Below are 22,691 nucleotides of genomic sequence, written 5' to 3' on the forward strand. Positions count from 1 at the left end.
ACACCAGTTTTCTCCCTCATGCCAGCCATTATCGGAATTGGCCAAATATCCCAGTTCCAGACCTTCCTAGAACACGAGTCCTAGTGAGTGAGGCTTCGCTGGATAAAGGCTGCTGTTGGATTTGGTAAATGAGTGTAGTCTGTAACTTAAGCACAAGGTGCATTGACGTGGCAGTGGTAAAGTGTTGACAGTGTTGACAGTGTTGACGATGTAATATTCTGTATCTGATTCTCTTCCATTTGGTCCACGTGATAGCCTACTGAGATAGCAATGCTACATCACTCGAGCAAGAGTCCTGGGATACTATTTATTCACTGATGTAAGGGCAATTTCTGCCAATTTTTGGCAGTGAAAAACACTTTTCAGGGCATATAGAGGGTGTGCCCTTCACGTGCATACAGAGGCCCGTTGAAGTGACCTCAGAAATAGTTGTGACGTCTCACATTCTCTGACATGGTGATCCACTGCTAACTGCGTTATCCAGTCAGAGTTCTGAATGGAAATGTCTTCATCTTATAACGTGCCAAAATAAAAAAAAATTGCAATAGTGATTTTTTTTTATATTTAGTTTATGTGTGCGAGTGTACCTACCTGGGTACTTTGGGTCATTGAATGTCCCACCTCCCCTCAATTAGTCATTCACTGTTTTGGCAGTGCATGGAGAAGCTCCTATATTGAAATGTGCTCTTGGCCAGTTATTTGGTGACAGAGGTCTCACTCTGAATCAGCAATAAGTATACCCTCTCTTTATTCAGTATGGCCTGTTGATTATCCATCTGGGTTTTGTTTAGGTTGGACTGAGGATCGCACAGGTATTTGGCATGACCGGACAGAGTTCGATCAGTGGGCTCTGGTAGGTGAGGATATTGTGTTTTGTTCCTGTAGCTTCCAGGTCCAGCCAATCAATGCATCCACATATTGTTTGGTCAGATATAGAGGGGCTCAGAGGAGCAGTACGGGCGAGACGAAAGACACAGTAGGGGATGACTTTGGAACTGAACGGATTTGCCGATGGCAAGTATGTGTGGTGTGAAGATTGCCCTCTGTCGATGTGAATGACGCTGCTGGCTGGTTGCCGGCAGCTGCCCTCCAGCAATCATGGAACAACAAAGAGCAGAGAGTCTGGTGGCTAAAACACAGCAAGCTGGCACAGTGGGGAGTGCGAGTGGTGAATCTCCAAGCTACTCTGGGCTGTTAACCCATAACGTGTGGATCTATTCCACAATCTGCAATCAGTGAGCCTACATATAAGCAGTGTGGCATAGAATAAATAGACATGTTTGTATTGCACAAGGCATATAACGAATTCCCCATGCGATTTGATTGTCAATTTGGGGTGACGGTTTGATAGATGAACCGATCCTCTTTGTCTCCTTTGTTCCGACTCATTTGTATCTGTCGTGGTTGGTCTTGTTCTGTCTTATGACACTAGCCTAAAGGTAACATTGGCATTTTATTTTGTATAAATTAAAAACGTTGATTAATACACACATAATTTTAGGCACGTATTGAGTGCCTAAGAACAAATCACTGGATTGGTATTTTCCTAAAATACACAGTGACCATGTTTACAGGAATTCAAACAAGGATTCACCTGTGGATTGCCTCGATTTTAATTAAGACACTGAAAAGTCCCCATCTGGCTCACCTCTCTTTCTGGTGAGGTTTACATATGGATGTGGCAATGTGTGCATGATCCTTTGGTCCTTCCAGTTACAACCTGAATGAATATATCAACGCGGTAATTACATAACTTGAAATTAAATTTGCGAGAAGTGTGATATTACAATTATCTATGACTGAAAGTGTCACTTTCCTGATTACATGCACTGGGTTATACAGCAGCACTTTACATTCATTGACTCAAGCATTTGCTCATTAACTGGCTATTGAAATATATTTTAGATTTGTGTTTGCATAATTTACACTGGTCAAAAAATTATTGAAAATAAGCCAATGATGTGTTTTATTTTTATCCCAAAGCAGTTGCTGTGAATTAAATAAGGACTGAAAATGAAATTGTAATTCATTAACACACTATGAACCATGTTAAATACAAAATTAAGTAACCATGTTGGCAGTGGTGTACAAGCACTCAATAAAGAATGTACCACCTTCATTATTCTCAGATTTTAACAGGAAAAATTCTGTTGACTTAAAGCTTTCGTGACTGCAGGAATTCTCCTCCTGATGACGATCGCTTGTGTTGTAACCGAAACGTCGTAGTTCATTTTTATTTTATTTTTATGAATTTGAACCTATTTACGTGATTTTACCGAAAGACCCAAAGTATATATATTCTGTATTTTTGTGTTTAAGGCATAGTAACGGTGAAATTGGTAAATGCCTTTTCTTTATCCATTGGCTACACTTTGTTTGAGAAATAAGAATAGATGTGAGATTATCACTTGATTAAGTGTGTTAATTGACAAACTTTATTTGTTTTTTTTACCTCCTCGTGCCCCTTCACAAATGGCATCTTCCACCACATTCTGCCTCCCACAGGCAGGAAACCTACAAGTCGTTCCCAGTATGACGTGGATGATATGCCGATGATATCGCCAGGCTTTGCCGATAACCTGCCATCCAGCAGCACTTGAGGATACAGATTTGAGACTTTTTTGTTGCATCTGCTTGTGTGTTGTGCACTCTGTTGAGTCATCCAACCGAAACAATAGAGACATTGATTTCTGAAAAAATCGGGTATCACAGCTTGAATAAAAAAAATGCAATAGACCGTGGACATCTGAATTAGTTCTGCCCACTGCCGAACTAATACATAAATAAAATATTTTACAGACATGTTTTATGACCCTTAACTGTGTTGCATATAATCCTGTAACAAGCTGTACAATGACATCATCTACAAATTGGATCTCGTCTCATGTACAACCAGTCTTGACATGGTACCCTACGAGTGAGCGATAATGCTCGTTAGAATCTCGCAAATTTCCCTTCTGGTGATCTCTTCAAAGGTACGCTATTATAATGCCACAATGCCCAGCCCTGCATGCTATAGGTTGCATCGTTAAAATGTGACAATCGCCTTTCAGCGAATGCTAAGGATTTGGATCATACGCGATGAAAGCTATTTTGATCCATTGAAGACGTGATGTAAGAATTAACACCATAAATTTTTGCGTTGAAAAAGTCACTTTTGAGACGGTTGTTCTTGGCCCATTATTTCCATGTGTTGAACTCTCGCTTAAAGGGAACCTGACATGTTGGTTCTTTCTCAAAGGTGACTGCTACGGAGAGTGAAATGATAACAACATTGGGTTAAAGCTGTCCAATTTATGCAATTTACTCTCATAAAATAATACCCTACATTTAGCTGTCATCAAGCTCTCGTAACACTACTAAGCTGAATGTTGAGTGTAATTGCTAAAATACTTTAAATGCGCTTTTGACCAGCGATCATAGATACAGTCCTTCATTACTCAATCCTTCAGCAAACTGTTGAGGCAATATTCCCTCAATTTACATTTATTGCAGAAAAAAACGTTATCTTATTTTTTTGTAATTTATATATCAAAGACTCGACATGCTTATTTGCTGCTGTTTTCATTAAGCATGTCAAATAAGGGAGGCAAAGTAATCGTTTTAATTAGAAAAGCAGCTGGAGCAATGATGACAATATTGTTTATTTTTGCTGAGCTGCGACAAAAAAACTAAAACCGTTGCAATTATAATTATATTGTAGTGCCGAAGCCTACCAACTAATTTCAGAATAGCATTCCGGTAGTATAAACATTGGGCATGCAAAGATGTGTCTCTTCATGAATTATAATCGATTATTATGCTCATAATACGCGATTGTATTAATTTAATTTGTATTGTAATTGAATTACATAAACCCTTCAACCGCTGGAGGTGCTACATATCGTCGATACAGAATCCTTCAGTAAACTGTTGAATATTTTAAGACAAATAGGCAATATTACCTCATTTCGTATTTATTTTAGATTTTTTACTTCATTTATCAAAGACTTGCAGATTTGCTGGAATATGCATGGAATATAATGTAAAGTAAGGACATCAAAGTAATCTCGCAAACCCTAGAGGAAATACTTGGCAAAAAATATATGGTAAAAATATTGTATTCTTTAAATGAATCCCAACCCTTTAAACCTGGTTCCTGTTCGCAGAGAGCTTATACAAACAACGTGTTAATATAACGCTTACAGATACTGCTTCAGTGAAGTTTTACAATAACAGGTTCATTAAATATAATAGTAATGTCAGAGAGAGAAAACAATCTTACATTTGTTTTGGTTGACTGGGCTTTTCTTATTTTTCTAACTTCCCGTTTTGAGATACCTATTTAATACAATTTAAATTGGCCAAAAAGTTAAGATCTTATCTATCAGTGACAAAACATTATTCTTACTTTTAATCATGCTGCATTTCATTGTTAGCTAATATATGCTGGTGCATGACAATGAATGAATAAGTATAACCCGTAAAAACAAAGTTTTTCACTATAAATCCTTTATATGCGTGGCAGCGAACTTAATATAAAGGATTTAAAAATATATTCGCCTGTGGAGGACGCAGGGATCGATCCCGCGACCTTTGGCATGGGAAGCAAGGGCGCTACCAACTGCGCTACTCCGCCACGGCCTGTGGAGGGGTTACGCTCTGGGCTCTTACACTGTGACGTTCAGCCAAAGCCATGAATGAGTTCTATTTGAATATATGTAAAATAATTTTTTTTTGCCTAAAAAGTGTAAATTTTTTGGAATTTTTTTTCACGAACATTAATTGTCTCGCACACCGAGTCTGTGTGGAAAATGTCAGCTCGATTGGATCACGGGAAGTGGGTTAAAAAACGACCGAAAGATTTGCACGGTCGTAAGCAAGCAAGCAAGCACGCAAGCAAGCATGCAAGCAAGCACGCAAGCAAGCAAGCGAACTTAATATAAATGATTTAAAAAGTATGCATTCCATTTCACCCTGATCTCAGAAAAACCACTCTGCCATACGCGTTGGGACCCACTGGACTAGGTGACCACTTGCCTGCTGGCATGGTTCTATGTCAATAGCTGCAGTCGGGCCAGATTTAGGTCACTGATCCCGGGACACGAGACCACACCCCGACCTACCCACACACAGACACCAATCCTCGACACAGGCTGTCGGGGACAGTGCTGTTAGCCAGCCACTATTAAAGACCAGCTTGGCACACGAGGGACTGGTATGGCCAGAACAATACCCGGGCACCTTTGTCTTCCCACTTGCTGACGTTTTGACACACCGCGCCATACAATCATCTGTGTGGACAGACTCGCCACCCGTCGTGGGAATGCAGAATTCCCACCACCGGTTCACGGCTGGTAAACGTCGTGATGATGGGCTCCACTTGAGCACGACATCACTTCCACGTGTTGTTTTAATCTCATGACTTTTTAATCTCATTGATTCCGGGGGCCAACCTTTAGCTACTTGTGGAGGGGGGGGGGGGGTTGCCCTCAACGTTGGCACCTTTGCTCGAGAGTGACAGGTTGTTTTTCAGTTTCATTTCTTAGGTACGAGCTTGACTACCCGAATTCGCCCGGGACTTGGATTCACCACGGCCGGCCTCCTTTGTCTCCCCAGTGGCGATGTTCACACACCACACCAGTTACTCGTTTGAGGCTGAGTCTACCTAGGGGAGGCCCAGGACCGGTTCAAATTATCGTCACCGGTGGTGGCCGTGAGCGGTAATCGAACTCGCGCGCGCGTCCACAGGTACACATACACGCGCTTGCTGCAGACAGACACGACTTTCAGGGTGCGCACGGCAGTAAACGACTGAAATAACAAACGAATGCTGCGCGAAGAACGCCTTAGACCTGCAACACATTTGTATGGGGGGGGGGGGACATCAGCAGGCACACTGCTGATGTCACCCCATGATGTACAGTCTTGAAAGTACCCACATGGCAAATTTCTAGTTTGTTGCATGTCGGGAAGTATGCTAAACATTTTGAACAGACACACATATTCACAAATTTCCCTTTTATGTAGAGAATAAGAAGATAACCCTGTGAGACATGCGGCTCTCGACTCGGGTGCAACCGCAACAAAACAAAAACATGAACAAGAAACATCTTAAAGTGACTACACGCAACAGAAAAATCCTGGAAACAACAGCAAAGTCTTCCAGGAAAAAAACATGTGAATGTCATCCCACGGGCACAACGCCCCCACCACGGCAGTTGGCATTGCCCATGAATTGGTGAGAAACGAAAAACCGCCCCAGAGGTGGTGGTGGTGTAGGGGTGGTGGTGGTGTAGGGGTGGTGGTGATGCTGGTGGTAGAGGTGGTGGAGTGGTGGTGGTGGTGTGGTGGGGTGGTGTGGTGGTGGGGGTGGTGGTGGTGGGGTAGGGGTGGTGGTGGTGGGGTAGGGGTGTAGTGGTGGTGGTGGGTGGTCAGCTCCAAACGCCCCCCCCCCCACAAAAAAACCCTCCTGCCGTGACGTCACCGGCGGCGAGGCCTACACGAGACAGGCTTCCGCGTGAGTCTCGGCCCGCCCGGCGCGCAGTGACCGCGTGTTGTTGCGCGGTGTTCGCGCGAGTGAACGTCGCGAAGTTAAAGTAAAAGACGTGCGCGTTCAACACAGTGGGAGGGGGTGCGCGTCTAAACACACGCCGGCGATGTGGGTATCGAGTAGCGTTGGTTGCCTTTGACAGCGGCGCGACTATTGCCGGGCCGATATCGCGTGTCTTGGGTGAACACTTCGTTACCAGTCAACTCTACAAGGATTTAAGATACACGCGAGACCGCGTGTTGTTAACAACATCATTGTTAACACGTTTCTATCACGCTGGCTGCTTGCCTCAGTGAGCATTGAGGCGACAGCCGTTTCCTTTGGTGGCCCTGGGCATTCTACGTTCATGTGGCGGGGCTAGGTACGGTCGTGTGATATTGCGAAGGCTGCACGTTTGGAGATCGAGGCGGCCCCTCATCACCCCCCTGCTAGTAAGGCGGTCGATAAAGCGAGCAGTACCACTTAGTGCAAAATTAACGGTGGTGCTATGGATATACTGGCCCCTGGGCACGGGAATGTGGAATTTCCATCGTGACTGCAGTTTGATAAGGGGCGACACTTTGACTCCGTGGAAAAAACATATCTCATGAGTCAATTTGTTTTTCATCTGGTTATGAATTGGATCAACTTCGTTCGGGTGTGAAGTTATTTTGTTGCTGTTTCAGTGATTGCGTCATGATTATTGGCGCGTGGCGTTCACAGATCGAACCCCGACACTGCCTCGCTCGCTTATCAACAATCTTTAATCCCATTAAAAACACAGCCCAGGACACAGCCAAAGTTTGCATTTAACGCACGAGAATTGGTCGTGGTATCTCGAGTTGCATGTTCACTTTATCCATCTGAGGGAGATGTTTTTGACGAACGTGTTTTTGTGATGAACTAATTGTAATTGTACGAGGATCGGTCTAAAATTATTCTGTCTGCGTCGACTTGCGTTACGGTAAATTAATCATTTAACACAGACGCATGATCATTTAGTTTCAACCTCTCACGTTGGCAGTGGGTTTTGCCTTTTTTATTTGCTTCATTTCACGAGGTGTGACAGCAGTTCAACATACAGTGAACATTATTATTTAGTTTTTCTCTTGACATTGCGGTGATCCACGTCACTCAACCTGCTCTCTCGTTCTCACCTGGTTCTATAATTGCAGCAAAACACCCCCATTGACGTCTCCCCCCTTTACGTCGTCCCGCCCTACGTCGTCTCGTTATTAATACCAACACCCGATTTGCGTCGCCTCAACCCACACGGCGGTGACAGCAGCAGCATCATCATCATCGTCCCTCCTCGTGTCCGTCGCCTCTCAGCCTTCGCCTCCACCTACCCTGTAAATTGTCTTTGGTTTACGTTGTTTCGATATTCGCTGTCGCACTTTTCAGGACCGCATCCCCGACGTAAACCGGCTCTACAATTGACGACTTGAAACGGACGCCACCTCAAGTATTTTCGGGGGATGTAAGTACGAATGGCATGAAACGGGAGTAGCAGGAAAACACGCACACGTGTGTGGGGATGCCAACACTCCACGAGGGCAGTTTAGCAACCAACCTGCCGAACCTGCTGCCTCTATGCTTCTTGTAGAGAGTTTGTGTTTTTCATGGAGTTTATTCTCATTGCACATTCACCACCAAGGTTTTATTCCGGTTGGCTGAATGGTAGGTAAGGCGTGTGCCACCACACCCACAAATTACTGCAACGGCTGCATTTGCCAGTAAATGATGTGCAGTTTAAGAATCAGGAACTCTTGCTCTTCAGAGTTTGTGCTTATAGTAATTTGGTGATCTTTAAACCATAGAGTAGTACCCACCACTGCACCTCCCAACATGTACCTTTTGTAAGTAACTGTTAACGCATATCCCTCCTTTGGCCTCCAAGTCCTTACAAGTTGACAGACATGTGCCCGTGCATTACAGATAAACCCTGTAGTGCAATGTAAATGAGAAATCTCATTTCTATGCCAATGAGAAAAATACATGTGTCAGTAAAATCGTACTTCGTGTAACTTGCTTCATTATGTATGTTGACCTTTCGCACCGTACGTAGCCAACCGCGCTAATCGGAGGTGCAGGACTTTAATTATCCTATTGGTTTGGTGCAGTTTAGTGAAGGGGCCCAGATGACTACAGCTGCTTTTTGATAGGTAATGCTACCATGTGGTGTGACATGATGCTCATGTAGTTATAACATTGTGACGATGTATTCAGTAGCATGCAGTATGAGGCAAAGGTAATTTAAATTAGAAAGTTCTTGGCATAGCAAAAGCATGGCAAAAATAAACTTGCAAGTGCTGCACTTTCACACCGTACTGTATGGTTTACATAATTTTGTACACTACAGTGCAGATGTAGGCATGTTTTGTAAATCCAGACATGTGCAAATAACTACACATTTTTAAATGCATAAATACATCAGTATGCAGTAGTTTCACACACTCAAATTTATCTGTATACAGTCGTTTCACAATGTGTCACTTATTTGTTTCTGTTAGTCACGAGATGTGTTTTTTTCCCAATGATAAATGTAATGCATACAATTAATCCACAATATTGATTGCAGTAAACATTAAATGTCCCAGTATTCCTGATCTTGTCATATTCCAGAAGCTAAGCAGCATTGAGCCTGGATAATCCTTGGATGAGCGATGATCATGCATTAACCACGTTTTATTGATTGATGCGGGGCTACGTTCGGGGCCTGCAGACAGCAGTGCTTTAAAATCGTTGTACATACATACATGTATGCTCTCTCATCCTTACTGCCCACCTTCAACCCACACAGACCAGAGTTAGTGAGGCCCTTATTCAACAATGGAATGACATCGATTTCTGAGCCCCCATGTTTGTGTACTGTGAAACTGGCGGACTCTCTCACTCTGAGCTCCCTGTGTGCTGCAGCCAGGTTTGTGTTGCGGCCATTTGTCAAAATGTCCCAGCAAAGCGCGGTGATTGGAAGATTGGAGCAGCGGGCTGCTGAGGCCGACCAGATCATTGCCTACCTGAAGCAGCAGGTGGCTCTACTCAAGGACAGAGCTGGTGAGGCTTTTACACACAGTGGTATCACATGGAAACATTGCTGTGTGTTTCATACTGTATGAGAACATGTTTTGCCGGCTGTATTCCTGCCTGGATTCTTATCGGTAGTGACATCTTCCTCGCATATTAGTGCGATGACGTCGGTCTCATCCCACGGGCTCGAGACGGGTTCGTGTGTGCTGACTTCACGCCAAACGCGATAGAGGAGAGAGATCGAGGATGGAGGTGAGGGAGTGAGATGGGAGAGGGAGGAAGAGATGGGGAGCAATGGAAAGGAATAGGGAGAGAGAGTGAAAGGGCATGAAACGGAGATGAAAGAGAGCAAAATGGAAAGAGTACGGTGAGGGATAGCAACAAGCGGTGGGAGGAAGGATTAAGGAGAGGCAAGAGGTTGAAACGGGAAAGGGAGGGGTGGGAATAACGAGAGCGAGGCTGAGGTAAGAGAGAAATGGGGAGAGAGATTGGGGGAGGGAAGTGGGTGAGATCCAGTGGACGGAGGAGAGGAATGTAGATGGATGGAGGGAGAGATAGAAGAGGGGACAGGATTACAGAATTGGATAGAAACAGACAGTGAGAGATTGAGATGAATGTGGATGTACATTCCAGAGAAGGCAAGAGAAATGTGGAGAGAGACTGGGGCTCTATATAATATTAAAAGGTTTTCTGGCTGACTGAGCGACAGACGGAGAGTCATGTTCAATAGATGTGTGGGTTGCTACTGTTTAACTAAAAATGTCATATTTTGGCCTGTGGTTGACATCGAGTTGTGTATTATTGTATTGGTAAGATAAAGGGATGTATATGTGGTGTAATAAGCATGCTGGATTGACAATCGAGTGCTCGCTGGTTTGATGTTGTGGGGCGGCAGGTGAAATAATAGTGCACATTTTTAAAATCCTCCCGTTTTTGTTCTCCCAGCAGTTTTGATGGATATACCACTTAGATGATTGGCAGGTTGCATGGGTAGGGTGAAGTGTGGATACTCGTGCCTCTTCTGAGATGTCTGGGCAGTGTGAAATAGTAGGCCAAAATATAACGGAGAGCAAAAACTCGATTTGAAGCATTTTTGTGACTGCAGGAAATACTCTGGTTCTTTTGGTAAAGTCACGTAGAGAGAAATAAAATAATAATAGAATACGACGTTTTGAATTTAATTTATTTCTACATGACTTTACCGAAAGAACCACAGTTATAACTGAGGAGTGCTCTAAAGCTCCCTCGAGTGGAGGTTCTTCTACCAGCAGTGATGTAAGCAAGCAATTGCAGGGATGTACCTTTACGCTATCATTCATATTTTAACGTCTCACCACCAAATGCTGTAATATGCAAAGAGTAGATAATTTATGTAAACAGATTAGTCTTCAGGCATGATACACATACTCTGGCAGTCTTTGACGGATCTGCAAAAAACACTTGATGTAATTAGATTTCTGCCAAGGCTTCTTAATCCCATTCATGTCAGAGAGTTATTATTCAAGCAGATTGAGCAAATGTCAAAGATCTGCCAAAGTAGTGCCAAGCAATGTGGGTACAGCATTGGCATCGTGACATCAGAAGTGCCAAAAGCTCATCACGTTAAGCCATGGTGTGTGCCTAATAAGGCGATTTAAATTCACAACGTTACAGTCTTGTATGATACTGATACATTTACTTAAGACTGTTTGAATCCTGACTGCCTCAGTCTGACCTTCTAAGGCACTAAAATTAAAGTCTTGACATCATACCTGCCACCAGGTCTGGCAGATTCCCTGGTTGTGTAAATTGCTACTCACCTCAAATTGAGTCATTCGGTGTGCCTGGATAAAAATGGTCACAGCAAGGACATATACCACTTGCCACGTTCCCCAGAGATGGAAAATCATACAAAAAGGCTCAATCCGTGGTGGATCTGTCCAAATTATGAATTGTGTTTTTGGGCACAAGGCTAACTTGCATTCCTTCAGCCTCTTTCAGCTTCGTGACAAAACGGTGCTTTGCCAGGTTTAAATTGTCCTTTGCCAAGATGTGAATTGCACCCTGATATCTAAGTTGGGCTATCAGATTTTAATATTGCCAATGAATTTAATATGAATCAAAATTTGATTCCGCATGCAACGAAAAATTATGACATGGGGTTGATGTTGGGAAAATAAATAAAAAATCTGGCACAAAGAAGAAAATGTTGTGAATTCCAAACATTTCTGAGGTTCGTACTGAACCAAGATTTCTTTCAGGGTCAATGAAGAAAGTTGACTTCCTTGTGGATTTAAAGGCCGTTCATGCTTCTATTTGTGTTGCCAGCTTACAAAGAAGGATTCTGCCTCTTGGGCACAGGCTGCAGTGCAATTAACCAACCTTGAATTGCATTAGAATATTAGCTAGCCATGCCAAGAATTTCAGAACATTCACACAGTATTTTTTCGAAAGAAAACCTTCATCTTTTCTATTGATGTGCATTAAAATGCAGACAATGTGTCCCAGGAACTTGCTAAAAAAAACACACACATTTTTACATTTTATTGCTGTGAAAGGAGTCTTAGTGGTTTGAGCTCGAACATCAGAGTTATTGTTTTGCACAGTTATTAGACATTAGCCTTTTGCCCATCCAAGGACGGGTCTATTGCAGTGAATCTGAAACTTGCAAGCGAAAAGCAATGCGTGTGCAGTTTTTAAGGGCGCGGTGACACAGACTTATTTCATTTAAAGGTTATAATCCCTTGTTCATCATGACGTCCTTTTTACTTTGTCTTAATTGCGTTACGGAGATCACGTGACGTGAGGGTTCTGGCTTTGTAGTGAGGGTTGTAAGTTGACGCGAGGAGGGGGGAGGAGGCGCCTCGGCCCCCCATGTGGAGTGACGTCACCCGATAATTATTATTAATGGGGGGGGGGGGGGGTGTCCATTTGGAGGACGTCACCTTTTAATGATTATTAATGAGGGGGGCTGTTCGATGTGGAGTGACGTCACGAGCGTTAAGGACAGACATTCCTGGGTGATTATAGTAGGTTTTACTTATCTGATTTAAAATAAAGTCCAAGGGAAATGGGAATTTGTAGGTACAATGAGATGTATGCATATTTAGCAGTGAGCAAATAAATAATTTATTAAGAATAATTGGGACAAGGTAATTTATTAAAGCATATTCTGTGGCATGCTTCAATTGTAATAGCATTAGAAATAAAGAAATTGGCCCTTTTATATTTAAATGTTTTGTTAAGTATTAACTATATAAATAGGTGAGGTATATTCAAGAGTTTTATAATTTGGTTTGTCTGTCGGGATGCAATATTATATATTATAGAGGACAAGCTGCCAATACAAAGAGTGGCGAGAACATTATCCGTTAGCAACACATTGTCAGTAGGAACATTTAGCTGGCTATCCCATCAATTTTTTTCAGACGTAAAAACATTTAATTTCACATTTCTGATGAATTAATCGCATTGCAGTTGAATGGAACATGTTAAAGCTTTTGCATCCAAGGCTTTTGCAGATTTGTGGCCAAGGTTCTTATACTGCATATATAGATCTAACTTACTGTTGTGAAGAATGATATTATTTAATAATGTAAAAGTAGTTTCAGTCTAGAGTTAAGAGTCATTTTATTTCAATATTCGGTGGATGTGCTTTGAAAGATGCGTTTATGCGTTCTCTTACCTGCTTGTGTATTGATTTTCTGGGTTTTTCTGGCTTGCATGTCCACCTTATAAGTAACAAAAGTCTAGATGTTTTATGGAGCGAATAGGCTATTGCTCTGCCCAGAAAATGTCTGTCCATGCATCTGAGGACACTTAACATACTTTCATGGAAACTGTAAAAGTCCAAAGGCAATCACTACACAGCTTGCAACACAGCTTATCAATCCCAATGACCACAGTTTTTGGTGCAATTTTGGCAACAAAATATTTCCTACAAGCTTTTATACATAAAATAATATGATTCCGACCAACGTAGTTCACGTGTGTGTGTGTGTGCGCTCAAAAGTGAACACGTTGGGTGGAAGCTAGTGCATGCCCCTTGTACGTGCGTTTGTATTTTTCCAAGTGCATATTTCTTTGTAAGATCGAATCCCGACGGGCCTTTCTAGTTTATATTTAGTTTTACTTATGATCTGTATCCATGCGTGTATTTACAATTTGTTTGGGTTTTCCGCCCCGGGGACGCTGCCATGGGTAAATGGATTTCACACCGGACTAAATGGGTGCACCTAGAGTCCATGGACGGGTCGCATGTGGTGGGGGGGGGGTAGAGTGTGTGGCCAGCGAGGAAGAGCCGGCCAAAGACCATCTAGCGGCGTCACGGAGCTCCCCTTAGTGCAGGCCCTTCCACCAGCTGTGGCGTGAGTGATCATTTGCAGGGGTGGACCTTCACTTTTTCCACCCAGGATGGTCATTGCTGCTTTGTACACGATGTTCCCCACTCTGTGCAGTGTTGCAGCAGTCGCAAAATGAAGAAGAGAGGCTGCAGCGTGAGAATGAAACACTAAAGCAAGAAATTGAAGTTGTGAAGCAGCAGCTCATTGCGGCTGAAGTTAGGAATGGATGTAAGTGATTTTTTTTCAATGAAATTACCAAAGCAATAATTAATTTACGTTATTCTATTTTTTTTTACACATGGGAGGAAACCATAGTAACTGGAGGAAGCACATGCATACTAGATTCTGAGCCTGCTACATTGATGTGTTAAAAATAAAATTTTCAACTGCAACGTTATGCTGAATTGCAACAATTCACTTAATTTGTCGTGAATTATTATACCCCCACTGCCCAGTTTTGGAATATATGTGTTGTTAAATATTGAGCACTAAGTGTTTCTAATGCAGTGAATGATTTTCTCATGAGGCCGTTACCCATATGACATTTCTTACCTTGTGTCTTTGCTATCATAGGGTCAAACACTATGCTGATCATCTGAGATAAACAAATTGAAATATAAATCGCATTTAAATACAGATTAGAATAAATGTGTTATTGTTCTGGCAGCCATACCATTATATTGGCATAGAGAGTTTTTTTGAGTGAAGTTTTGTTTGTGTCGTGATGGTGGTGACGCGTGCAGTGGTGCAGATTCCACTGCCCACGCAGCAGACGGCTTGTGTCACTCCCCCGTCAAAGTCTGGCACCGAGACTGCCGCAGAGAAGACGTCTCAAAGCCTCTCCAGCCCCTCGGACGTCGACTCGCCCCAGGCGGCTGCCCAGCCACCTCCCACGGGGGACAAGAAAAAGGAAAAGGCTGAGAAGAAAGGTGATGTCCAGACATTTACAGTTCACATATTCTGGCCAGATGTTTTCACTTTTTTAAGTTTTCAGTGGTTTGTGGGACAGGACGTTTTACACACATTGACCATTGCAAAACCGGTCTGGCTATGCTGAGGAAGCTGTAAAGATGGATTCCATTCAAACAAGTTTGCTTTTATTGTCCCTCCGTGATATGTTGGCTCATGCTAATCACCGACATAGAGAAATAATAATTGATGTTTTTGCCTTTATTTCTCAACTACAGTTTTTGGAAAACATTCAAATGGTTTTGAATAACTTTGGCGGAAGTGCATCTCTGTCTAATACTTCACATAACATGTATTTTGATTTCTGCATGCAGTCTTTGTTTCAATGTTTTATTTTTAATAATGGTATTAATTATATTTAAATGTATTATACCTAGGTCTTGAGAGCTTGGGTGAATGCATCACGTTCCATTGCCGTGTCCTATAAAGGTTAAGCGTTATTGTATTTGATATGTATTAGTTCTTCACAGAATGGGATTGATCGTATGTATGTCGGTAGTAGTAGAACACTTCCCAAACCTGACTTGCTAATTTTGTTGGTTGGTCTCTAAATATTTAGTTTTGTTTTCCCAATGACCTTTGTGAAACATTTCTACACATGATGATGAGATACTAATGGGTCTATAATTCTTGAGTTCAGTTACATCATCCATTTTAACTAAGCAATGACCGAGGCATCTTTCCATCATTAATTTATTTTTAGTTTAACACGTAGGCTTTCGCGACCAATATTATTCACAATAAAGGTTTTTGGGTTAGATCACGTTATTTATAAATGTGTCGTAACCCTCCACCACCGACATGGCCAATCAGTATTTAAGTCCGGGAGCAGGTGGAGGGCCTCACTATTCTGGCGAATTGCCCGACGATGATGCTGGTTGATGTAATTACCAGCGACACGTCGTACTCAAAAATTGTAAATGTTGTGGATTCACTCTTCAACACACTGGTGGCCTAAAGTAGTGAACTATTTGTCTTTTGTCAACGTGACACATTTTTTTTACTGATTGGCCGTGTCGGGTGGTGGAGGGTTACAACACATTTATAAATAACGGCAATCTAACCCAAAAACTTTTAGTATTAATTAATTTATTTGCAAATATTTGTGTAAATGTCTGATCATTTTGTTGAAAAAAAGAAAATAACAGTCCCGATTTTTGTAGGACATTCAAAGTGAACATGTTATGTAGTTTGATATTTCTGAATTGCCAATTATTAATCACCTTTTTTATTTTTATGTCCCAATTTCTTGTTATGACATCTTCAATCAATGTTGTATTGTGCCCTCTATATTTTGTGCTTTGTGGTCAGATTTCCTGATTAAACAGCAATTATACCAACAATGGAAATTAATTATTATTGAAGTGCTGAATGAGGAAGTCTACAAATTTGATAAATATGACAATTCGGCATTTTAACCCATCTTGTGTGGACACAGCGGGAAAACACAGAATAAATATTAGGAAATGTAGAGGCAGATGAGAGCGGGTGTATTTTGAAAACTGAACTTGAAAATGAAACGCAACAGACTAATGCACCTAAAGAATACCGTTTTCCATCGGTGCGTATTACCTACCGTAACATGGACAGAAAATGGAATAAAAGTTGAAAAAATTGTAAGGGAGAGAGAGGTGCATGCTTAGGATTGCACTGAGAGATGATTTAACAATGTACAATTTAACAATTGGGTTTCCCCTTTCTGGCAATAAAACAGGTGTTAATTTGTTAAAACACCAAATGGAAACATTTTGCGAGGAATCACCACAAGTGGTTAATGCAGACATGATTTGATACTGGCAAAGGAGGTCCCATGATGAAATGTACAATTTATTAAGAAAAGAACACTTTATTGACACTTTGTTTGAGAATCTTTAATAATTAAATAGTGAAAACATTCTTTAATATAACATAATTAACTGCAAAATACTGAATTCAATTTATCATTCCCTTTGCCATATTGATTGCATTATTCATTCTAAAATCAAGATCGCTGAATGAACATTGATTGAGACATTTCTTGTAAAACTTAACTTATGTTTCACTGTCTTGTAAAATGCTTTCGTACCAAGTATTACATTTGGCATTTTTGTCTAAGTATTTCCATAGAAATTAAGTTTGCATATTTGTTTGAAGGAAACCCAAGAGTAAGCCAATATAAATGTATAGGTATTTATATTGGCTGAATTGATTTGTGAAAACTAAAAGAAACAGAGCACATTTTAAAAAATGTTTTTGTTTTGAAATGACTTTCAGGAAAGGATTTAAATATAACAAGGCATTGTATGATAAGCCAAATAACTTCTTGTTCGCATCAATTGAAAACATAAAATGTGGGTATTTACCTAAAGCTAAAAATGTTTTCATTTGACTGCTAGTCTTCACATTATCACAGAGTTAAAATGCAGAGGTTGTCATCGGGCCAATGACATGTGACACAGTGTTGTATAACAACATTACATTGCGTTGCATTTCTGTTCAGAGGCACAACACAACATTATAGGGCACTATGATCGCAGTTCATTTTATGTTCACATGCATATGAAGCACTGTTTTGTTTATATATATAAAAAAAGAAAATATATTACATTTGGGTTGCAATATAGTTCATGACTAGTGCTGGTCAATTCCTGCATGAATCTTACTAAAGTCCTCGGATTCCATCCTGAATGAGATTCTCATGCAATAGAATGAGATTCTATTGCGAATATAGCTTATCTAAGCTGCTAGCTTCACAATCATGACCAAATATAGTTAACCAGGCTCACCCTTAATATATATTGCTGAGTGTATCATTGGCTCATTTCTACTGCGATTCTGCCATGACGTTCAGGGAAGAAAGGGCTTGTGGGACTTGGACATTGTCGTGAAGGCCAGCCTTGGCACACTCCTTATCCGTGCCCATGCGCAGTCAGAAATGATTGAGCAGTCACATTAATGGCCACGTAACTGGATGCCCTGGGACTGATAAGTGGTGTTTCTGCTGCTTGCTGCCCTGGTTGTCTCTGCTCATTTTTTCTGTCGCCAGGCTCAAGTCATTTCACCGTGGGCTGTGTTGCCGTCTGTCCTCTCTCCCATGTGTCCCTGCCGTCATGTCCTCTACATCCCCCTTTTTGCCCTGATGTGGTGGGGTTTTTTCAATCGTTGTAAAAAGTTGTTACGCTTGATTGATTGCATTTAGATGTTATGTAACTTTAAATAATAGTTGTTGCAATGAAATCATTTATTCAATCTTTTATTTAAAAAATATTCCATCATTACGGTTGTTCAACTGTACAGGGCATCTATTGCTGTTTGCGGCACATTTTGTGCCAGACATGATTATTTTACAAAAATAAAATTGCCATTGAATATAAATGCCATTTATTTTTTTTGAGCGCGAATAAACTCACTGTGAAGGACACACACAACAGATTATAATATCCACCTTCAGACTAATGTGGTTAAAAATCTCTATTCAGGCAGTCCCTGAGATACGAACGTCCAACTTGTGAACATCCGCATTTACGAAAGAACTAATAATAAATAATTACATAACATGTAATTATTTTCACCATTTAACTTGCGAACGTTCGCTCGTGCTCATGAACCGAACCGCAGAACTATTTGGTTTGATAGTGATCCTCCGTGAGATGTAATGAGTCCTAGCATCCCGCGTTATGCTTAATGACAGTGAACCGTTTGACTTGGGGCAAGTGAAAATAAAACGTTAAGCATGTTACTTTATTCATGTTTTATTTACTATACAGTATTTATTACAGAATTACATGCAAATGTACAAGTTTAACAATATTTAAACATTTTTCTTGAAACACAACACATTTCATAACACTGACCGTACGTACGATTAAATATTGAGTACTGAGATCTGAACAAATCGACTTACGAACAGGTTCTCAGGAACTTAACCCGTTCGTAAGTCGAGGACTGCCCGTAGTTGCAGTTACCAAAAAACGATACCGCTCCAGTAAAAAACGAGAGAGCTCGTGAGAATTACGTCACGTGCAACGACGGCCTTTGTAAATATCGAATGTCTGGCTGCAGGTGAAAAGAAGGACAAGGAGAAGAAGGTGGGAGGCGCGGAGGAGGCGGCTCGTCCCGTGGACGTGTCCCGGCTGGACTTGCGCGTGGGACGCATCGTGTCGGCACAGAAGCACCCAGACGCCGACTCGCTGTACGTGGAGCAGGTGGACGTGGCGGAGGCAGCGGCGCGCACCGTCGTCAGCGGCCTCGTCAAGCACATCCCCCTCGAGCAGGTGAGCCGGTGCGCCGCCGCGCCTTGTTCAGTGGGCGCTGCTCTGTGTGTGTGAAATGTTAGTCTTTTTGTTATCCGTTTCATGATTTGTCACAAAACTATGGGGAAAGGTTTTAAAGCCATTGTAAGCTCTGGTTGAGAACAAAAGTTATTGTTTATGGATTACATTGAAAGGTTGTTATCTGAAATGTGCTCGTATCAAACGTTGCTCTTTGCTTTCACCCTCACCAGTGTAATGTTAGCATGTGTTGCTTATTAGAACTGTGCTTATATGCAGCTTCTGTCATCGGTTCACCGACTAATATCGATTCTTCCACTAAAGTACATGCAATGGAATTGTGTGCGTACAAATGTGTCTTTCAGTCATTTTGTATGTTAAGAGTTCAACATGGCCCCTGCAGCAACTTAGTGGCTGCTATATTTACCGCATTGCTTAAAAATTATTATTGAAACGAATTGCGACCCTGAAGAGAGACAATTCATCGCATCACCGGGATGTGTTGAATTATTAAAGCCGAAATGCATGTGTGTATTATATTTTAATACTGTGTACTTAAAAAATTGAATATATATTTTTTGGTTTCAAGAATTTAGTACACTTGTGCTATTTTCCAATTTTCACAGACCTTCATAGTTGAGTCCTATCTGACTAATTAATTGTTCCATGGAGGATTCTTTTTTTTGATGTTTATGTCATAATGTTAATTAAATTTTGTGACCGAGGTGGAACACAATGACTTTCACAAACTGAAATTTAAATGTCACTTTTTTAAATTGAATTGTATTTTTTCCCCCTCGTTATAGACACACATTACTACTATTTAAAATAATCTATGCCTCAAGTTTTCTTGCTGGATGCTGCCTGGGCTCCTCACCACCCCAACAACAACTATTGATTAGTGGGGGGTGTGCTGTTGCTATGGAAATTAGCTGGGTAACTGGCTCAATTAGATTTTGTGTTTAACAAATAAACATTGAATTGAAGCGGGGCAGAAGAAGTTCGAAAGACAAAAATAGCGACAACAAAGAGGTGGGATTAACAAATACAGAAGACTGACATGGGTAATTAGACGTTGCTCTCACCTTGTGCTCCTATTGATGTCATTCTTTTGCCTGAATATTCTTTAAATCCTTTAGAATATAAAAACCTCACAATACAGGAATCCCCCAATGTAAATTGCCACATTACGCGTTTTTTGCACACACGTTGTTGATTAATGAGGGAACATATTTCCTCATATTCTAATGTTTTGCATATGCATTCTTTTTAAAAATTGTACAAACATTTTTTCACGCAATTTTTTAACTAGGAAAGCACGCAGTGAAAGCGGACTTTTGCGATGTGATGCCGTACTGTACTCGCCTAGCACGTACCACCAAAAACCTCCACATGGCAGAGGGAAGCTTGACTTGACAGTGTGGAGGCGTTAGACACGGTGGAGCTGCTTTAGTCCCATTATTACTTAAAATGTACGTTAACTTCTAACCGTATGCATTTTTGTACACTTCATGACATTTAGTCACACATTTTTTTCCAGGAACGTTGGCTAGGAACGCAACCCCTGATTTTAACATGTCTATGAGAAATTGGATTTCACTTAAAGTAATTTTGAGTTTGGTAACATTTTCCAGAAATACATTCCTTGTGCATAGCGGGGGATCCCTGTACGTAACATCTTGAATTTTATTACATTTAAAAAACACAGCCCTTTTATTGCTCTGAGTACAGGATTGTGAAAAGAGTATGAAAATGTCAGCTGTCTCTTCTTTTCCGTTGCAGAGGAATGGTTCTGTACGCATATATCAAACATTCTGAAATGTGTTTTGCTTTTGAGATGTGGTTGTTTTGTCGTTGGGAGCAGATGCAGGACAGGATGATTGTGGTGATGTGTAACCTCAAGCCGGCCAAGATGCGGGGTGTGCTGTCGCAGGCCATGGTGATGTGCGCCAGCTCGCCCGACAAGGTAGAGATCCTGGACCCCCCGGCTGGGGCCGTTCCTGGAGACCGCATCACCTTCAAAGGGTACCCAGGTAAGCTCACCTACAGGTAAACCTGGCAGTTGGTCTCAGCCAGTCACTTGGACATCTGTGAAAAAAGAGCTTTAGAGCTCATCGGATTCCTCCAGTAGAAACTAATTTTCGACTTCTGACCTAAAGCATCTGCAGCTGATTTTTTTCCTGACACTCACTGCAAGTATTACACTTGATTGGCAAAGGGTTGTAGCACCGTCTGTCCCAGCCAGTCACTCATAGAAGTCTGTGCCTGCGGAGCAGAGGACCCCGTGTCGATCTCAAACTGACGCAGCCAGGTGTGATGGACAATTGGACGTTTTAAATTGCCACCTGGCCTCACTGAGCCTCGACGTGACACGCAGCTAATCGGTCTGACATGGCCGAACAACGGTAATCGCCTCTCAGAAATCACAGCATTAATGTTGCCGAGGAAAGTGTTCGATGTTATTGCATATGTATCTCAATTTAAGTAAATGTTCCTAATTAAGTAAATGAGTCACTGATATTCACTCTTTTTTTTTTAAAGCAGCATTTTATTTTAAGAGGAATTGTTCATAACTTTCACTGTTTTTGCGAGTTAATAAAATTGGGGATTTAGTCATTGCATGTAAACTTTTGTGTATTCATAAAAATATTGCATAGTAAGTGTTCAAACATTGGTGACGAACGGGGAAAAGTGGAGAATCCACTGCAAGGAGATATTGGTGAAGAAGGATATGGTCATGACCCAATAGCTAAAGCCAAAGTATGTACTTGTATAACTATACATTATTTTGTACTTATTACATGCAAATTTGAGTGTATGCCAAGTCAAAATTTATGTTCCAGTGGGAGCATGTCAAATTAATTTCATTATCCTAGCATGTAATGTTGTGACTGAGGCTTGAATGCATGGGGTTAAAAAAAACATCTGACTCTGCAGGCCTCCTCTCATATCCAGCAGTGAATAGTACACATTGGAACTATTTGGCACGCTTTAACATTTATATTTTGGTTTCTTTAGTCATATGCCCCATGCCTTGCTGACTGTATTTAAGAACCATTGTCTTTGCCTCTGCGTCATAACTAATTGTTTGCATTTTCTTTGCAGGTGAGCCAGACAAGGAGCTTAACCCCAAGAAAAAGATTTGGGAACAAGTGCAGCCAGATCTTCTGACTAATGCTGAGTTCGTGGCTACCTACAAGGGTGTGCCCTTTGAAGTGGCAGGCAAGGGTGTGTGCAAGGCACAAACTATGGCCAACAGTGGAATCAAATAAGGGCTTTTAAATTGTTTGTGCAATGCTCTCTACCTGCTGCTGAATAAGGGTATTTCAATGTTAAATTATAGAGAGCTATACGACTACAAATGATGCTGTGTTGTTAGAACATTTAAGTAATTCTCACTTGATGCTATGTTCTAGTACCGGTTGTACGAGAGACTGGCAGACGTTGACGATTTGAGTGCTTGGTGCAGTAAAACTCCACTTTACCAGGATTGGAGTTAGGAAATTCCCTCAGACAAATTCATGGCTAAAAGTAGTTGTATTAAAGTCCTATCTATGGCTAACCTGTGAAAATCGTGGATAATAGCCTTCATTTTAAATCCGATGCAAT

General features: G+C 41.4%; 1 protein-coding gene across 10 annotated transcripts; it reads left to right on the forward strand.

The window, feature by feature from the left end:
- The first annotated feature begins 6,417 nt into the window (after nucleotides 1–6,417).
- AIMP1 (aminoacyl tRNA synthetase complex interacting multifunctional protein 1) lies at nucleotides 6,418–22,691 on the forward strand. Of its 10 annotated transcripts, none has more exons than XM_078603060.1 (8): nucleotides 6,418–6,499; nucleotides 7,916–7,991; nucleotides 9,431–9,568; nucleotides 13,978–14,091; nucleotides 14,607–14,792; nucleotides 18,874–19,085; nucleotides 20,947–21,115; nucleotides 22,188–22,691. In XM_078603060.1, exons 3-8 carry the CDS (start codon nucleotides 9,460–9,462, stop codon nucleotides 22,352–22,354), a joined length of 957 nt encoding a protein of 318 aa, XP_078459186.1. In that variant the 5' UTR covers nucleotides 6,418–6,499; nucleotides 7,916–7,991; nucleotides 9,431–9,459; the 3' UTR covers nucleotides 22,355–22,691. The 10 variants fall into 10 exon arrangements, with proteins under 10 accessions (XP_078459186.1, XP_078459183.1, XP_078459187.1 ...); XM_078603057.1 differs by having other exon boundaries at nucleotides 9,435–9,568; XM_078603061.1 differs by having other exon boundaries at nucleotides 6,468–6,640.

This window comes from Lampetra planeri, chromosome 19 (genome assembly GCF_965212315.1).
Source record: "Lampetra planeri chromosome 19, kcLamPlan1.2.h2, whole genome shotgun sequence".
In the NCBI taxonomy this organism is placed as follows: Eukaryota; Metazoa; Chordata; class Hyperoartia; order Petromyzontiformes; family Petromyzontidae; genus Lampetra; species Lampetra planeri.